The following is a 19,725-nucleotide window of genomic DNA, read 5'->3' as shown; positions in this document are numbered from 1 at the left end:
GTGGTTGTTTTTATTCCTTTTTATTTTTGTAACAAAATGTCATTTTGTTTTCACACAATTGAAATAAAGTCGTGTAAGAAAAATCTACACAAGAAGTCCCACAGTTTCCCCCTGGTCCGACACAAATATGATGCAAACTCACCAAGAATCACACAGATTTTTAAAAAGAGAGAAAAAATCAAGAGCCACATCAGGCTGGACATGAAGTGTTAATTTGACAAGTCCACATCTTAAAACAGGTGCTGGAGGGTGGCTGAAGAGGGAGGGGAATAATATTTGAAATAGACTTAAATCGAAAACATAAAAGCCACAATCAGAACCTCATCCCTCGTCTCCTCAGCTGCAGCATCTGACGTTCAGCAGGTACAAGAAGCAGAGTTCACACAGCGGACACACGCAGCCCCCTCCCTCCGTTTCCTCCCCGTGTGACGGACAGAGATGATGTGAGAAACTGCAGGAGTCTCTCATGTGTCTTTTCTGGAGTATTTCAGTAACCGGGCGACCGGGCTTCCCATTCATCCACAGGAGAGAGGAGGCGGGTCGCGCCAAGATCGGACCAGACCGGCTCCAATCAAACCAGTCTGGATCAAATCCTGTCCTGTTTGGGCTCATAACTCATCCTTTTCAAAGTCATCGTCCAGATCTACGTCACTGAGGTCATACTCCTCCTCAACAGGAAGCTGTGGTTGACACAGAGTATAAACGGTTAGCAAAGGTGAGGAGAGGCAACTTTTTAGTTTCAGGATGTTTGAATAGTCCTAAAAAATACTACATTAATATCATAGCCTGACTCTTTGAGTATCACTCAATGTGGGTCAGCTGCTGTTGGGGATATTTTCTTTTCAGTTCTTTTTTGGATTATTAATTATTCATTGGTTGTTGAGATTATGTTGTTTGACTTTTTGTTTTGCTCTGGTATAAATGTACAGTAAGAAGGTTAGGCACATATAAGCTAAGTAGCTTCAGCCTAAACCTTTTCGGTCAACATGGTTTTCAGTGGTGTTGCTTTGGTTGGTATACTTTTTAATATGATCGAAATAAACCAAACTAAACTAAACTAAAACACAGGTCAAGGGGTCCACACTAAAGTGTTACATATCAAACTAAATGTTCCAAATTTAACAGCTGATCTTACAATCTTTGTTTTCCACTGCCCTATACTTTTTTACTTGCTTCAATTTGCCATCTAAAATTTAAGTCCAGTAAGGACTTAACCTCAGACTTCATGAGAAGTCTGAGGTTCTGCATCTGCAGGAACCTTAAAGAGGGTTTATTTCATTAGTTTTATATTCTTCTGATATTCAACACGTTTGAGCTTAAGGCTAAGATTTACAGTGACAGACGTAAAACTTAACTTTGCAGCAGATCAGATTTAGGTTCTACATCTCCAGATTGTTTTACCTTCAAACTCAAACATCTTCAAACTCTCCTTTTGCATGTTTACACAAACCTTACCAGAAAGAGCTCAACTCCATGTAAATATCATCCTCCGATGATCAGACCACTCACCTGCCCATCTTTGCCATCCCAAGGCTCAACAGCTTGAATCTTGGGCATGGCCCCACCTCCCAGCGTGGAAGTGGATCCACGGCCAACAGAAAGCTCCCTAAGGAGAACATGAACTGCGTAAGCACCATATGAAGCAAAATGTGATTCTTTTCACAGCAAGAAGATTAGCCGCACAGCTGCTCCTACCTGAGGAACTCATGAATGCCAGTGTCACTAAAGGAGCCTCGAAGCAGAGCAAACTTCATTTTACGTGTGTTGATGGCGGCCATGGCGGGGTAACCGAATCCACCAATACCAAGGGCAGCCTCCAGGTCCATCTGAGATCCGGCTTCAGTCCACAACCAGCTGAGAAAGAAAGAGCTGTGATTAGTTCCCTTAACATTTTATTTTGAAGTTGTTTTGAAGCGTGACCATCTCTCCTCTTTACCCCCACATCTTCTTCTTGTACTTCTCAGCCATCTTTAGCAGCACCTCCAGGTAACTGTTCCTACCTGCTGCACCTGTTAACAAGGACAAAGAAAAAACAGAGATCCAGAAGTTAATAGAGCTATTTCAACATTTAATTCCCGTCACATTGGTTTTTAAGATCAGCTGTCTTTTCTCTTTATAGTGTCAGAATGCCTGTCAGCTCTCACCTGTGTCCAGGATGTGTGGCAGAACCGCGATGATACACAGCTGACTGTCCTCACATGTCTTCGTCAAGACCTCTTCACTGAGGATCTGAGAACATTCAAGATATTTTTTATTAGGACAAAAGCTAACAAGGCTCAAGACAATCCTGGCTATGATCCATGTTAAGTTGTTCTCCGTCACTTTGTATCCCAAATGATAGATGCTGAAGTGTTTTTGGTACAAACTGGTAGGTGCTGACTAACCTCTGTGAGTTCAGGTGGAGCAGCGTTGTCAGAGAACAGATCCATAGCCCTCTCAATGATGTCGCCTCGAGAGCGGCCTCCTTGGTAATCTTCCGGCTCTTCACCTTTGCGGAAAATCTTGATGGTGGGAAATCCACGGATCTAAGCATGTACACAAAACAAACCCATCACTACTGACCTGTGAAGACTTAAGATGCCTTAAGTATAAATGCACAAGTGTTCTACGTCCGACTTGTCAACCTCTGTCACACAAACCTCAGGGATTCTCACTCACCCCGTAGCGGCTGGACACGGCCTGGTGCACGGTAGCATCCACGGCACCGAGACGAACTTTGCCCTTGGTCTGCTCCTTGACAGCTGTGGCTGCAGCTGCCCACTCAGGCTCCAGGCTATAAACGACAGCAGAGAGCAAAGGTTAGGAAAAACAGATGTGATTAAAATGTGAAAATAATTCAGCTTCAAGCAGAACTTGTAGATTTCTGTATCACAAGTCTCTTTAAATTCCCTTACATGTTTAAAAACTCAATCTGACATAGTTAATATTTTGGAAAGTGAAACTCATAGGCTACAAAGAAGCTCCTCTTTTTCTTTTAAACGGTTGAGTTGAGGCATCTAGGTCACATCAGTGTTACAGCACTGATCTGGATCTTCAGGTACCGTGATATTATGTTTGCTCATGGAGGTCTCTCTCTCTCTCGTATTCTAAAAAACAAGTGTATGCTCTAGATCTGATCCTTTTGAGTTCTTAGATAACTGCTGTTATAACATAAGGCGATAAAAATAAAAAATGAGTCATCTATTGACATTTCCTGTTTTGCTGTTCTTCCTGTTTTTCACTTATGGAATCATCAGCATCAGCATCAGCATCAGCATGAGTATCATGTTCCTCTGAGGGATCCCGCCTTGGGCAATGCCTAGAGTGTACACCTGTGATTGTTGCTGTGCTGTTTTAAGGAATGGCAAATAATCCACTAAATAGGGAAAACTCACCTGTGCTTATGGAAATAATGACACTATCACAGATCAACAGATTTAGATTTGGTGAAAGCGATAACTCATCACTTTCCACTTAGATGTTTCAATAAATTGAGATTATTCTGACAAAACGTGCATTTTTTAATGTTCTCATGGCCTGAACCAACACAAACTAATTAATTAATTAGCATTTGTTGTGACATGGTGGGAGAAATCTCAGGAATCTGCAGTTTCTCTGAGAGGGGGTGAGGTGTTATTTGTCATTTCCTGCAACCAGGAATTGACTGCGTAGCAGTATCAAACTCACTTTTTGCAGTGTCCACACCAAGGAGCGAAGAACTCCACCAGCCACACGTCGTCGCTCTCCAGCACCATCTCGTTAAAGTTGTCATCTGTGAGCTCAACCACGTCCTTCTTGCTGCCACTGCCGCTGCTGCCACCACTCTGTTAGGGCAGGTTGGTGTTAAAAACCATGATCAGTGAAATGTTTCCATTTTAAATAACAGCAACATCTACATTCTACATGAAAAAAACCTTCACAGTGGGATCTACCTGTTTGCTGTAGCCAGAGCTCCCAGACTTGCCACTCAGACGATCTTTCACCAGAGTACGAAGAGCGTTCATGGCTCCATCCACGATGGCCTGACTACTGCGGCCACCTGAAAGGAGAAAGGCATGCAGAGGTAAGTGTAAAAACACAGGCATGTTTAAAGTTCTCATACAAGACGTGCGTTTAGTGACAGAAGTTTGATGTCCTTATTTTGCACTTACCTTGGTAATCCTCTGGTTTATGCTTGTTGGCTCCAAAGATCTTGATGGTCGGGAATCCTCTGACTCCATACTGACCTCCCAGTGACTTGTGCTGATCTGCATCTACGGCACCAACCTTTGCTATACCCTGAAGGATAAAGACGCATAGATCAGTGTGTGCAGTTCAGATTATGGGGATGGGTATCAACAACCAGTTCCTGTTAGGAGTCATTTAGAAAAGGTTCAATCCATCAGTGTCATTAGCCTTTACGGCTAGCTAATGATTCCTTTGCAGAGTCTTTACATTACGACGGAGCAGCCGGAACCTTACATCACCGTCACGTGATGCGTCACACATCAATCATGTTCATCAGTCAGCAGCAGGATTTCCAAGACAATGGCAGAGAGATGGAAGCAATCGAAACCTTGGCTTTACTTTACCAAAAAGGATTTTAACAACGCAAAATTCAATTTATGCAACACTGTAATACCACGCAAGGGTGGCAGCATCTTTAAGATCATCTGAGAGGGTCTTTTTTAGCAGCTGGAGATACTATCAGCCATGAAAGATCAAGGATTCTTTCTGAGAAGGAAGATACGCTAATATTTTCAAGCAATAACTGTTTTGTCTAGGATCCATGTGCAAATATTTGTGCACATGGATCTACAGATATCAAAGTCCAGAGGCCAATTTCATTTTTATTGATTTACGAACTCAATACAATGTTGTTGACACAGAAAAAAACTGTCAAGCCTGCTTTCTGTACGCAGAAAATTCACATGAGGAATTGATAAATAATCTGGTTGAAAAGCAGAATTAACCTAATCCGGATATAAGCATTCAAATCAGTGAAATCTTATCCGAACCTGTCCCTTCCTGAGTAATAAATAAGTGTGCAGTTGCTATAGATGGTATGTCAATCAACATGTGCAACAGTGATGACCCTTCCTGACACTTTTTCACGCCCACAAAGTAGCACAGATTAATATTGAAGTGGATAAACTATGTGCAGAAAAGCCAGCTTCACTGCATAAACAGCAAGGCTGATCCTTCCCTGGAACAAACTTAATATTATTCATTAATATTTGACTAGAGTCCCATATCTGCCCACGTCTCACACGGGGTTGTGTTAAACTGACTGAACATTTTTAGCTGTGAATCAGAGCAGTTGCGTGTTCTGATCTGTTTTGCAGTCAAATGAACAATTTTCAGAACATTTTACTTTGATTGGAGGCATAAAAAATAAAAAGCTTGGATGATTATTAAGTCTGGAGATGGGACAACTAAACATTTTGTTTTTTAACAGCTGGTTGAAGCTCTCTGATGGTCAATGTCTTCAGAGATGGGAGGGAAAAAAATCTGTCACACACCTCAATATGAAACAAGAAGCTAGCAACAGACACTCAGCTTACCTTGAGAGCAGTGGCTGCCTTCTTCCAATCAGGAGTCAGATTCTGACAGTGGCCACACCTAAGACAACAGACAATAAAGAAGGAGGAGGAGGAGTTTAACTTTGCAGCTATAAATTTAAATTCACTAGTGACACACTGCATGAGAAAGAATTCTGTATTCCTGCTGCGGTTTAAGAACAGAGCAGCTGAATATGACTGAAATACACCAGATGTAATTCTCACTCCAATGAATCATAATGCAAAGTGATCCAACATTAGCACATGCAGCAAATACTTAACACTGTTTATGAAAAAGGAATACAATTTCCACATCTATGTTGGCTTTTTCCTCAGCATCAGATTTCTTGGTACAAAAATGATTGGCTGTAGCTGCAGGGATTTTAATAGAGGATGTAAACATTTACATTGAATAAACAACTTTTTAAAAAATTAATGAAGAATCATTTGTTTCCAGCATCTCAAAATGGGAAAAAAAATTCCAGCTCTCTTCCTACTTTTTGATGATAAAAACTTTTTAGTGGAAAAGAATCAAAACATGCTGGTCAACCTTGGTTAACACAAAAACTTTACACCACTCACTAAGACTTTGTAGCACTAATAACTTTTCGATAACTTGACATCAAACTGTCATTTACACAGTTTAAGGACATGTTTTAACTTATTAACTGGGCAGAATCACAAATGAGATTCATTTAATTTTTTGTACCAGTTGTATGTATGCACAATTTTTCATTCTCTCCTGGTTGATCCCTTTGTGTTTAAACTAGATGTGTTCTACAAAGAAACTGTTACTGAAAAACTGCCTGTCATTGGGTTAAACCAAATGAGAGGCAGCCAGCTTTGCATACAAGTACCATCTGCCTCCTTAGATTATAAAGATAACGTGTCTGGAAGGAGAGGCCATCTAAACAGGTGACAAACATATCTGAGCAGAAAAGAAGAAATACTATGTGTCTGGACAGAAGCTAGACCATCATGGCCTTACTTGGTTGATCTGAGTTATCACTGAACAATGGCAACAGAAGTTATGGACTCACCAGGGAGCGTAAAACTCTACCAGCCACAGACTGTCACTCTGGATCACTTCTCTGTTGAAGTTTGAGGGGTTGAGCTCAACAACATCATCACTGGCTGAGTAAAAGGCTTGGACAGACAGGACCAAAGAGCAGCCCAACACTCCTGAAGCAGATGAAGGTTTACACTTTTTACTGTATGTTTCACTATGTTCAACAACAAAACACAGAGTTAAACAATGGGAGGAAAACGTAAGTCTGCAAAACCCCCGAGCTCTATCTGCACAATCATTGTATGCTTGAGTAAAAGAAAGTGAAAGTGGCTTTTATTAATACATTGGTTTCATGATAACAGAGGCCTGACACTGGTTTTTACCCAAAACTTAGCAATTTAAGCTAACTGTAGGAGCTCAAACGCCCTCCAACACGTCATACGCACAAAGAAACCCCACATTAATTTATCAGAGGAAAACAAAAGCTGCTGTTATCACTCACCTAATATCAGCGGTTTCATGGTTTACTCAGGTCTCTGCTCGTCTCCTCTGTTAGCAACACACGCAGGCTGCTACTGCCGCTGCGGCTCCCACAAAAGTAGATCGAAAAATTCTCACCGTGGCCCGCGCTGATTGGCTGAGGCTCAGCGCCGCCGTAAGTGGACCAATCAGAGTGCGCCGTGTAGTTTACAACACCGGTACGCTGCAGAGGAGGAGACAACTCGTGCAAGTGCTCTGAATGGAGATGCAACAACTCTGGTAAGGCTGACTCAGACCAATGACGGGGTGTAAACATCTAATGCATACGTGTATAGTGTCAACAACGACACATTATTTAGTTTTAAATTACAATACAAAGGTAGAATCAGGTAGCTAAGCGTCACATCCATCGAAAGCAGGAAATTAAATAAGTGAAAGAAGGCTAAACAGGACATGTTTCTTTAGAATTTTACAGTTTGAAATCCAAGGCACTTTTCTGGATTTACAAACAGACTTAGAAATGTCAGGAATAAACATAAAAGTATTTGTAGGAATATGAATTTAAAAGGCTAATAGGCTAATATTAATAATAAAAAATAACAAATAATAATAACAAAAAAGTACCACGACAACAATGAGACAACACGAAAACAACAAAAAGAAAAGGAAAAAAAAACAGAAAAGAAAGTGCAGAAACAAAAAAAGTGTTCTTATTTAGCTAAAGAAGGCTGGTGAACTGATTTGGAAGAGAATTACTTTTGTTTCGAAATACATAGGCCTATATTTAACGTCCAACACAGCAGTCAAAGAGCACATGGTAAACAAAAGGATAAATTTTTAAGATGTAGTGCAGTATATCAAAGGATACAACACCAAGAAAAAAAATGTGTCAAAATAAGTTAAGAAAACGTAATTTACTTATAAAATGTCTATAAAAAATAAAAAAAAAAGCTAGTGATATACCTATATACAGATAAGCACATGAAAACAAAGATAACGACTGAAAAAATCCACCAAAGGGTCAATCAAGTGTAATCAAGTGGTTTGTAACTTTGCTATAAAGTGTTTTGCTCGTTGTTTTATTTGCTGTAAAAATTTACAGTTCTCCTGTGAGTAAACATTTAATTTTATCTCACACTTCCAAAAAATTATCCTCAGTGGTTTGCACCAAAGTTGTTTTTTTTTTTTTTTTTTTTTTTTTTTTTTTTAACAAAATAATACGCGCCCTGATGTTGCTGTGCTTTGACCGTAATACCACTAGGTGGCAACAAACACCAAGGATAAGCAATTGTGGACAATGCTGTACGGCCTGCTTACTAATGATTTAACAAAAGTTACTGTAGAACTGGTTTGAGAACATAATTTTTTCTTTTTTAATTCGATGAATTTAAGAAAAAAAATTGATTTAGATAGGAAAGTTCCTTTTATTTTCAAACTTATAGCATTCGTATTTGGAAAAAAGAAGGGAACACCACTCAAGATCAGTTCAATTTACATTTCCTGTAGCCAGCAGGTAGCAGAGCCTTAGTGGTTGGCCAGGTTGTCCTTTAGTTTTTTGGTGATTGATCTTGATACATTCAAAATGGATGTTCAATGAAGCGTTTATGGGTTTGTTTGGAGGAAGAATTTACAGTCTAGCTGTAAACAGGAGCCTGATTTAAATCGCCAGTGTGCTGCTGCATGTTAATCGATTACCTTTGACTAATCGTTGCTTTTCGAGCTGCCAGGAAAACCCGGCGGAGTGCGCGTCCCTGATTTCCCTGTATGCTACTTCTCAATTCATTACATGCCTCTGAGATTTATGATCCGCTGCGCCTGGCTGCACTGCGCTGCGTCAAGACAGCTGGTGACAGGCAGAGAGAGACCGGAAACTACACGACGGTTCAGATGAAAAAAAAAAAAAAGCACCGGCTGACAGGCTCGTAAATGCTCATAAATATATTAATGAAAAAAAGAAGACTCTTTCCTCAACATTTCCTCAAGCTATGGTGTTTTAAATACACTTAAATAAAGATAGACGTAATTGCATTTGTTTGTGTAGGACTACCTTAATGAATAGAAAAGTTAAACACAGTTTCCACGCGCCTCTTGTTTTGAAAAGTACTTCCGGTTTTATGTGTGTGGTTTCATGTAACTTCACAATACACGCACCTCAATACTAACTTTGTGAGCGCACAGGCGCACTGCTCACTGTCAACCACGGCTGCACTGAAGTGGGAAGACTTCACGCGGGAGTCACCTCTAAAAGAAACATTCGTCAATCTCCAATTCTACGCGGAGTTCAGAAGATTTAGGAGGCTTTACGCACAGTGCCAGAGCTTCTGGTGACTTGTGATTACTTTGACAGTACAGTTGTTAGAAAAATTTCGGTTCGTTTCCTCACGGACTTGTTGACAGCACAATGTGGGGGATACAGAGGACGCGCTATGCGGACTGTAACGGCTCCGAAGCCAGTGAGGAGACGGAGATTGTTGTGAACATCGGCGGGGTGAAACAGGTGCTATACGGGGACGTGTTGAATCGTTACCCGGACACCCGGCTGGCTGAACTAGTGGACTGTTCACACAAGTCTAGCGAAGAAATATTGTCCTTGTGTGATGACTTCGACCCTGAATCAGGAGAATTTTATTTTGACAGAGACCCTGAAGCCTTTAAGTGCATCATTGAGCTTTATTATTACGGAGAGATTCACATGAAGAGAGGCATCTGTCCAATTTGTTTCATGAAGGAGATGGAGTTCTGGAAAATCGAATCTGGTTTTCTAGATGAATGTTGCAAATGCCAGCTGAAAGAGGTGGAGGATGAACTTGCAGAGATTGCGGAGAAAGTGAGAACTATCCTGGTGGACAGAGAGGGAGACCCGTCTGCAGGAGGCTGGCAGCGCTTCCAGATGTGCCTGTGGAGGCTGATGGAGAAGCCGGACTCCTCTCTTCCAGCGCACATCATCGCGATAGTCTCCTTCATCTTCATCCTCGTCTCCTCGGTGGTGATGTGCGTGGGGACCATCCCGGACCTGCAGGTAGAGGACTCGGAGGGTCACCTCACTGAGCACCCAACTCTGGAGGTCATCGAGACGGTGTGCATCGGCTGGTTCACCATCGAGTACCTACTGCGTCTGATCTCCGCACCGAACAAAATCAAATTCGTCCTTGCTTTTATGAACATCATCGACTTCATGGCCATCATGCCCTTCTTCGTGGTGCTCATTCTGACCTCGTTCGGTGCAGGGGTGATGGAGCTGGCAAACGTGCAGCAGGCGGTGCAGGCTTTACGCATAATGCGCATTGCGCGCATTTTCAAGCTGGCACGGCATTCCTCTGGACTCCAGACCCTCACATCTGCACTAAAAAGCAGCTTCAAAGAGCTCGGACTGCTCCTCATGTACATGGGTGTGGGGGTCTTCCTTTTCTCCGCTCTGGGCTACACCATGGAGCAGAACCATCCGGAAACCCTGTTTACCAGCATCCCTCAGTCGTTCTGGTGGGCTGTGATCACCATGACCACAGTGGGTTACGGAGACGTATACCCAAAAACCACTTTAGGGCGCTGTAACGCGGCCATCAGCTTCCTGTGCGGCGTAATTGCTATCGCTCTACCCATACACCCCATCATCAACAATTTTGTGCTGTTTTACAACAAGCAACAGGTGCTGGAGACCGCAGCCAAGCATGAGATCGAGCTGATGGCTTTGCGCTCTGACGCAGCCGAGCTGGACGCTGCACCCGAGGCGCATAAACACAGTTGCGGTGCAGGGGTTTGGGATCACACCATGCACTCCTGTCACAGCGACACATACATCCCCTTACTGAAAGATCCCAGGGGAGGGGCAGGGATCCAGACACCGAGCATGGACACGAGCTTTGAGAGCACAGCCGAGGCAACTGAATACTTCATCTGAGGGACAAAGAGGATCCTGCAAGAAGATGAACAACAACAAAACATCCAATTAATTTTTCATCTCCTAATTCGGGTTAATGACACTATCATGGAGACATGCTTGTATATAGCCCCTTAGGACTAATAGGACTGCAGTAGTGCTCTCTAGAGACTTGAACGCAGCTGAGGAATGGTGCCTATTAACAGGACATGTGTGTTAGATATTGACTTTATGGTCCGTGCCTTTGCGCAGTGACTCCCCACAGACAGAGGGGCTCTGATTAAACAGCATATACACTGATTGTCCCTCATGTAGGCTTCTTATGTAACACCCCCCATCCCCAGTCCCCACACTCACACTGTAGACTGCACTGTAGCGTATTCCTCTGTACAGACATGTGTATCACAATGAATGTTTTTTTTTTTGATAATAAAGAAGGCAGCTGCTCCACAAATGAAAATGAAAGTCATCTGATTATTTACAAGTGAGTTGACTTTTCTTAAAGTGATGGTGACTTATAAAGTCACATCATAAGTCTATTAAAGATTCACAAACAGGTGATCGAATTAAAGTCTCGGATCTATGGTGGCATCAACTTATTTTTCCTGACCCTGTGTAACTGCCAGGTAATGTCTCAGATATAAAACCTGAGCAGAAATCTTAGCAGCAGTGACGGTGTTGGTGAGCTGCAGGATCATGTAACCAACACCAGAACCTCAGAAGCTTCCTCAGCTGCAGGGCACGTCTAATAGGTTTCAATTTGCAGCAGCCGTTGATACTCCGAGCAGAGGTTCACAGGTACAACATTTAGAGCCTAAACCCTCGATTGCTATTTAACTTGAGGGGAAGGAGTAACAGGCTGAAAGATGAGGAAAAATAATCAACATATTTGACTTGTTCAACCCCAGAATCCACAATCAAAGCACAGACTAGTTAGCCTAGAAGTCTAAATAAAAAGGAAGAAACTCTGATTGAAGTGTGTCCCAAAACAACATCAAAAACTTGATCATCTTTTTCATGAACTCACCAAAACAACATGCATAATGAGTCCACCAAGTTATCAACCATCATAAAAGGTGCATAAGTAATAGTCCAGCTCTGCTTGTTAAAAATGTCTCTTTGTATTACGGCTCTTACCTTGATGAAAGCCCAGAAAAGATGTGACTCAGTCTCACTCTGTCACATGTCCTCACAAACAGACTCTAAATTGACTTAATGGGCTCTGCATTGAAAGGTTACTTTCATAGTCTGAAATATCTCAACTCCTAATCCATTAGTCTGAGTGGCATAAACCTGCTGCACACAGAACACAACCCCCAGATCCTGCATTAGTCTCCATAGTCGGGGCTAATATTCAGATTTGACTCAAGCATTTAAATGACATGTCTCAGACATCAAAGGAATGCTTTCCCAGAACTTTAAGGCAGATTTTTTTTGTTGTAATTGAGTCTGCCCTTTATGTGCGTCAGTTATACAATGACCAATGTGCAGTCTGAATTTTTAAGTCTCTTTTAATCTCAGCTTGTTACAGACAATTGACAATTTGCCGTCCTGTTTTTGTTCCCTTGAAATCTATTTTTTTCCCTTTTGCTCTTGAATAACAAGTGTCCGCTGTTCTTGCCTTATCCTCATCTCCATTATGCAATTATATGTGCGTGGGCAAAAACACAGCTTTATAAAAAAAAAAAAACAATCCAACACTTTTTTTCACACTTCTTGACCTCCATGCAATAATATAGCACACATAACATCTCACATTTAGAGCCTAAACCCTCCAGCTTTAATTAGTCACTTCTCTGCTAAAGAAAATTACAAGATATCTGCAAAGATAACAGAAATAGTTTTTTTTTTTCACTTTTGTTCTGTCTAAGTTTTTATAACTTTGCTTTTGTTCCTTTTTGAAGATGATGTAGCTGCTGAAGAAGACATCTTTTTAAAATGCTCTTAATCTAAAACACAAGATTCTTCAGGGTTTTTTTTTCTAACTTGAATTTTAAACTAAGGCTCAGTGTTAACACACTAATTTTTCCTATAGGTCTGAAATTAGGGGAAAAAAACTAGTAATTGTAATCAAACAGCTGCAGTGTCTTCTTGCCTCCTGCTAATTGAAAATGAGGACAACACTGTTGTTCAAAAGCAAATTATACTATAGATATTCAACATTAACAGATAGAATTTTTTTTTTTTTTAAAGAGCTGGTAGAGCACTATTTTGAAATGTGCAACACCACAGAATCATGGATAAAACTGAAATGAGAAGTTTACTACAGTGCAAACTAAATGTATAATGACTAACTGCAGGCCAGTGTAAATTGTAGAAGTCTATGATCTGAGTGGTGTCCTCAGGTTGGTATGAATTGCTTGACATCGTTAATATTTCTGACTGTCTTGAAATGCAAATAATGTTATATCAATTATGACAATAAAATGTGATTAAAAGAAGTTTGCACAAGTTCATGCAGGACACTGAAGTCATACACCACGCTGACAGACTTTTTAGAGCCCAAAAGGTAACAACAGCCCCGAAACGCAACAATGGCCCAAAATGTAATTTAAAAAATGTAATGAAGCCTGAAATGTAATAAAATATATATAACGTAACCCAAAATGCAGTAACTTACCCAAGTTATTTTGAGCCTCTGTACATTTTTTTTATTATCATTACATCTTGGGTCTTTGTTATGTTTCGGCCTCTAACAAAGCTAATGATCAAATCTCTGTTCCCAACCCCCCTCAACCAATCACAGCTTATTCACAGCAAGGAGGCGGTGCATTTAAACACGTCTCCACTTTCACAAATCCCTGCAACACCTATGCTACCCTAACCCTGCTGCTGTCAGTTGAACATTGCCTCCTTCTCCTATTAACTCTATTTATAAGTATTTACCCATGCAAAGGATTTTACAATGCACTCTGGAAAGCCAGAGCAGGCTGCTTGGCTAACCCAGGGAGTGCTCTGAAAAGCAGAACCTATAACACCAGCTATAACTGTAATTCCATTTGGCAATAAATGGTTAAAATGTATGATGAGAGTATTCCCGGCTGAATTGTGATTACACATTGAAATTCAGGGATTAATGGGGATTAAACAATAATTGTTTTTCAGCCCTACTCCAAAGCACCACTTCAAACCACTGTTGCACATTTCTGCTTTATCGAGTGTGGCGAACAGTCAATATTCCACATCAAATCGCACACAAAAGTGGTATAAGGATGGTGTAAAAATTTCACAGTGTGTAGAGCAGCAGCTGTGGTCAGCTGTGATTGTTTGTCAGTGAGAATGAATGAAATCTGTGACTCATTTCACAGCAGGAATAAATCAATTAACATGGACATGGGCCAGAGAGGGCTGGAGAGCCAGAACAACAGGAGGCAGATATGTAACTATCTGACTCTGGCAAAAGCAATCGCCACCACTGCCACAGTGTAATCAGTCGATATGTTTCATTAGCATGTCATGATTGTCAAAATCTTCCTGACATTACAGTCCAGTGGGTACTGCAGGAGGTAATTGTTTCTTAAAATGAAACTGTGAATTTATAATGAGAGCTGCACAATAAATCCTAGTTTCCTCCTTTTTCACAATTTTAGCATTTGCAATGAAATCACAGTTGGAATCTGAATTTATTGCAGAAATAATACTTAAATTTGACATGCTTTTCTGTTAAGTTTACACGTTATTAAGTGGTTGGATGCATGGGCATGATATCAGTGCCCTCATGCTGTCATGGTTGCAGTCAGAGGAAGTGTAAGGTGGCCAACTGGTTACAGTGAAATGCTAAGAAAAAAACAACTCTTGCATTTTGGATATTTGCTTCTATTCTTTATGACAATTTATTCATTGCACCTCATAGAGCTGTCACAATAATATAGAACAAAGTAATCACACGCTGCTTGTTTTTCTGCCGTGCCATGCAGACCTCATTACACCATCACCTGTCACATCTGAAATTGTCGAAGAAGGGTGAATCATCTCCCTAACAGCTTGTCTGCACCAATCACCGGAACAAGATGTCAGCTTGTTTGATCAGTACTATGTCACTGATTCAGTTCCCTACAGCTCTGCCCCCCCAAGCGGCCGCTGAAGTTCTGCAGCTTGAAATAAAGATCACACAGGAGGTCGGGCTGTACTGTCCGCCCACACACGTCTCACCCAGTACCCCTCTCCTATCTCTCCTGACCAGCAGCAGGCTCTCACGTCAGAGCTGCTGGAGAAAAGCCTTTGTCTGTGCTGACAGGTGGAGCTGGAATGTCAAAGGCGGCTTTGTGCAACAGAACAATGCTACACATAAAAACACACATGCACCTTCACGTTCAAATTTAGACTTACAGACACACAAACAGAGGCCAATCTCCCCTTCTCTCTGACGCCTGCACATAATTACACACATATACACTTTCTTACGCATATACACCCACAGCCCTGTGTGATCCTCTCCACAGTGACCTGCTGTGATCTGTTGGCTAATCACCAATTTTTACACCCACATGTTGGTCAACCATGGTGTGCAGTGGGTGTGTAAGAGTAGAGGTGTCGATGGGTGTTTATTTACATTTGGTGCTGATTGATACTTCACAAAAATAGTCACAAAGAGAAAGTTCATCTACTGCGAAAATACATGTTTTTTTATTCTTACATTAGTTATCCATGGACTTAAATCTGAGTCAACATTGATCTACTTTTTGTGATTCAAAGACTCGTGTTTATGTGAAAACAGACTTTCAAAAGGATCTTTTGTTTCTGTTATGATACTCTCCTCCAATGTAAATTTTCTGTTTTATTTTTTATGGTGTTTACATCTCTCCCTGACATTTCATTTCACGACCGCGCCGGCGAGCAGTGAGAAAGCAGAGGAATAATTAACAGGAAAAAGTCTATAGCTTGGCGTGACTGCTTCAGTATCATGCTGCTGCGTTTGCACTTCAGCTTTTCATTAAATCTAGTGTTAAATTATGGATCATGCTCGCAGGATGCTGTAAATAAACCCTGTGTGACATTCTGCCTGAACTCTCAGATACACTGCTGTAAGGTTATTAGTAATCAGAGTGATTTCTGTAACTTGCATCCAGCTGACTCCCAGATATGATTGTTCTCTGGTGACGCAGTGGCACACTGGTGTTCAGTTTCAGCCAAACATACTGATGACAACGTGAACACACAAAGCTCGCCTGCCTCTCAGTTGACCTTTAGGATGGGGTTTTTCTTCTTCTCATGTCTCCTGTCTAAAAATAGGGAAATCCCAAACAGTGAGTACATGGTTCTCTTTAGAGCTGTGAATACCTCCTCCTATGAGTGATTTACAACTATAGTTTTAATAACCTTAGCAAACTCAGTTTTCTAAAACCACACAGTAGAAGTAACTGTACACAAACTGTGGGTCCTCCTGACTACTCTCCCAAGCGGCAAGCTTGTAAGACATTCATAGAGGCCATTTAATATTGAGTTACGCTCTTCACTTCATGAATGGGTCAAACAATCAGAAGACTTTCATCAATGAAGCTCATTAAAACCAACGAGTGTATAAAACATGGACTGGCCCTAGTCGTGTCATCCGCTGGTTTCTTGACACAAATGGAGCTGAGACTGGCCTTCAGCCTTCTATGCACACACCTGTTGGTTAGCTGACCCTTAATGTGCCTGCCTCTGAGCCTTAGTAGAGTCAAGCAGTATGAGTTATAAATAAATCAACCCCAGTCCAGTGTATATGGACAGAGAAATTGCACTAATGATTTATTCCAGCTGTAAAACAAATGTGCATTTCTGAAAGGGAAGTAATGAGGATTCCTTGACTTTTGACGTCTTCTCAGGTGAACACTTGGCCCTGTAAAAATTGAAATCCAAGCAAGTTTTTTTTTGTCTAATTTTTAGTAAAAACTTGTCTTATCAGATAAGTCTCAAGAATGTCTTATTTGAAGATATTTGGGAAAAATGGGGCCTGAATTTCTTGTGTGGAAATAGGTTAAGAAAATTTGATTGTAAAGTTTCTTTTAAATATATATATATATATATATATATATATATATATATATATATATATATATATATATATATATATATATATATATATATATATATATATATATATATATATATACATAGTGGTGGGACTTGATTAAAAAAAATCGAATTAATCATGCCATTTGTAATTAATTAATCGTAATTAATTGCATTTTAATCACATCAATATTCAACATCAGAAGCAACACTTTTCAAGCTAAACAGATTTTGGTAGAAGACTAAATCATTGAATATTCTGATACACAAGTGTAAACCACAAAATCTTGTTTTTTTTTTGGTTAGAAGATGTTTTTTTTGTGGACACTACTTTCAAGTACATTCATCAGCCATAATGTGGTAAATAGTGCTGTCAGGATTATTTACAGGATTTGTTATTGATTGATCTAATTAATCACATTTTAATCTTATATCTGCTTAAGGTCCCCACATAAAGAATTTGAACTGTAGGGCATTACAAAATTATAGTGCATGACTAATCAAATGAATTCACGAAAAAGAGAAGATTTGTAAATCCTTTCTTTCTTTTTTTTTTCAACTAGTCAGTATTAATTAAAATGTCTGTGTTCCCTGCCATTGGCATTGGATTTCCGTTTACTGCGTCTACAGAAGTAAATTATATTTTTCAGCGGAGGGAGGCGGGGTCTGGTGGAGCTTGTCAATCAAAATCCTGCTTGTAAACTACTGTGGGTGGTGCGCTCTTTGGGTGAGAGCTCAGCATGGATATTAGGAGAAATGTGAGATGACAGAGACACAGAGAGACGCTGCAAGTCAGGAAAGTTCAGGCAGCTCACGCTGACACGAAGATGTGTCACGGTAGTTCAGAGAGAAAGAGCGGCGCCATCATGAGAAAAGACGACGGAGATCATGGAGAGGATCAAAGGATGGAGCGCCCGAGATGAACACGATCAAAAAAGTTTGATATTTCTATTTTTTGGACCAAAAACAGGAAGAGAGACATAAAAGAAGAGAGTCCACTCTTCTTAAGTAACTTTGGTGTTTACATGGTCAGAGAAAACAAGATTATTTGGGTCTTAAAAGATCATTCAAGATGCTCTGAAAATGTCTGACAGCCAATGAGTTAATCTCGCGTTGATTTTTATAACGCGTTAATGTGCGGTGTAATTAAATTATCTAATTAACGAGTTAAAGTCCCAGCCCTAATATATATATATATATATATATATATATATATATATATATATATATATATATATATATATATATATATATATATATATACACATATATATGTGCCGCTGGGAGAAATGCTCCACCTTCCGAGAATGGATCAGTTTAGTATGGCACCTATACGGAAGGGTCCCAAAAAAGTAGGACGGCTCGTCTGGGTTTTTAAGGATCTGTCCCAGGATAAGTCAGTGGAAACGCCAGAAAATGCACGCCGTACCAAGATGAACTGAACCGGTCTGCTTGGTGGAAAAGCGGCTTAAGTCTCTATGACAATCACACTAGCTGACAAAGTTTATTAGTGAGAAGAGAGATCTTTTTTCTCTGCTGAAAACAATTTTCTTGGATTACTTCTGTAGTAATGGTGGACACTGGAGCTTGACTGGCAAAAAGGAAAAAGATAAAGGAGCAGAAAAAGCCAAACAGGAGAGTAACAGAGGGCAGGCTAAAGGCTAAAACATGTACATGCTATGTGACTGTACTGACAAATACCTTACCTTGATGCATCGAATCTGATAAAAAAAAAAAGTTGTCTTGAACAAAGAAAGTTTGTCTCCATTTAATTCCAAAGGAAACACGCACCTTGTTAAAAGTGGCGTCTTCACAACAGTGTGTGTGAGACTCCAGGCCAAAAGGTGGCGATGCAGTCCAATGAAAACAGATCCTCCTCACAGCATCTTTAAAATCATATAAATTAGACTGGACAACATTAAAAGCAGCTCATAGAAATTAAAATGCCAGGGTCGGCGAGGTCGAACAGCAATAAATAATGGTGTCGTCTGCGTAAAAAAGATACATTGCATTTGGCAAGAAAAAATTTAGCTTTAATTATTTAACTGATGCTGTAAAATACTGTAAAACACCATGAAGCTCTAAGATGATAGACAGCTCAGTGGGCATGTGTGACTCCTGCAGCATTAAGTGCATCAGACAAGTAGTTTAGAAGAGTAATGGTGTTAAAAAATTTAACACTGACACGAGTCACTAAACTCTCCATAACTATAAGTGTCAGCATCAAATACAGGACAAGATGTTCTGCTGCCAGTTTGTACCAGCCTGAGAGATCTTTGCTGTTTTATCTGCAGGTGTGTGTTTCTGGAAGCAGAAAGGGTTGGAGGTTAGTATCGTGACTACATCAGTGCAGGCCCAGGCTCCAAATGACTTCACCAGCACCTGGGGTATTTACACTCTTTGTATTCTGGTGGAGACGTATTGTGCAGCTAATCACCATTTTTATTCAAATCTGGAGCTTCTCCTTGGCCTGTGCTTCCATCATCTACAGTGATGCATGAAATAACACAATCTTTCACACAAAGAGACTGAAAACATTACTTTCTTGATGGAGGCTTTAAAACTTGTAATATGTAAAACAATACACTTAGGGCCATGCAAACAGAAGCTGATGTATTCTTTCAAACAGTAAAAAGGGATGCATAAATGGATTGGTATCCTGCAGATGACGGTCAAACACATTAATTTGAATAGGAATGTGTGTGCATATTGATATGGCTTAACAGCCCATCGCTCCGAGCACTACCTCTGCTTGAGAGATATTTTCTGCAGCAGGAGAGGGGAGAGATAATCTCCCTGATGTCAGATTCAGAAAAAAAGGAAAACATGTTCCAGGAGCATTAATG

The 19,725-nt window shown here is 40.5% G+C and overlaps 2 protein-coding genes across 2 annotated transcripts; one reads left to right on the top strand and one right to left on the bottom strand.

Moving 5' to 3' along the window:
• Nucleotides 1-4: 4 nt before the first annotated feature.
• Nucleotides 5-7,160, bottom strand: pdia6 (protein disulfide isomerase family A, member 6). The gene is made up of 13 exons (XM_074685110.1): nt 7,031-7,160; nt 6,560-6,701; nt 5,523-5,580; nt 4,131-4,257; nt 3,912-4,018; nt 3,667-3,803; nt 2,659-2,773; nt 2,385-2,525; nt 2,145-2,229; nt 1,937-2,009; nt 1,696-1,854; nt 1,510-1,606; nt 5-680 (listed from the first exon to the last, which is right to left on the bottom strand). Exons 1-13 carry the CDS (start codon nt 7,047-7,049, stop codon nt 609-611), a joined length of 1,332 nt encoding a protein of 443 aa, XP_074541211.1. The 5' UTR covers nt 7,050-7,160; the 3' UTR covers nt 5-608.
• Nucleotides 7,161-9,176: 2,016 nt separating this feature from the next.
• On the top strand, nt 9,177-12,681 carry LOC141801896 (voltage-gated potassium channel regulatory subunit KCNF1-like). Its single transcript, XM_074685216.1, has one exon. The coding sequence runs from the start codon at nt 9,410-9,412 to the stop codon at nt 10,904-10,906; it is 1,497 nt and encodes a 498-aa protein (XP_074541317.1). The 5' UTR covers nt 9,177-9,409; the 3' UTR covers nt 10,907-12,681.
• The last annotated feature ends 7,044 nt before the right edge of the window (nt 12,682-19,725 follow it).

The sequence above is a fragment of the Halichoeres trimaculatus genome, unplaced genomic scaffold, assembly GCF_033239565.1.
Source record: "Halichoeres trimaculatus isolate MK-OKI-2021-1 unplaced genomic scaffold, fHalTri1.1 fHalTri1_scaffold_13, whole genome shotgun sequence".
Taxonomy (NCBI): Eukaryota; Metazoa; Chordata; class Actinopteri; order Labriformes; family Labridae; genus Halichoeres; species Halichoeres trimaculatus.
This window is presented reverse-complemented; position numbering and strand designations above follow the sequence as displayed.

What these genes read in the sequence shown, in the direction of transcription:
- pdia6 (XM_074685110.1), bottom strand. An exon ending in AGGCAGCCACTGCTCTCAAG is followed by an intron (nt 4,258 to 5,522) that starts GTAAGCTGAGTG and finishes TTTATCCTTCAG; the next exon opens with GGTATAGCAAAGGTTGGTGC. An exon ending in TGGTGTGGACACTGCAAAAA is followed by an intron (nt 2,774 to 3,666) that starts GTGAGTTTGATA and finishes TGTCGTTTATAG; the next exon opens with CCTGGAGCCTGAGTGGGCAG.
- LOC141801896 (XM_074685216.1), top strand. Translation starts at nt 9,410, where the DNA reads ATGTGGGGGATACAGAGGACGCGCTATGCGGACTGTAACGGCTCCGAA.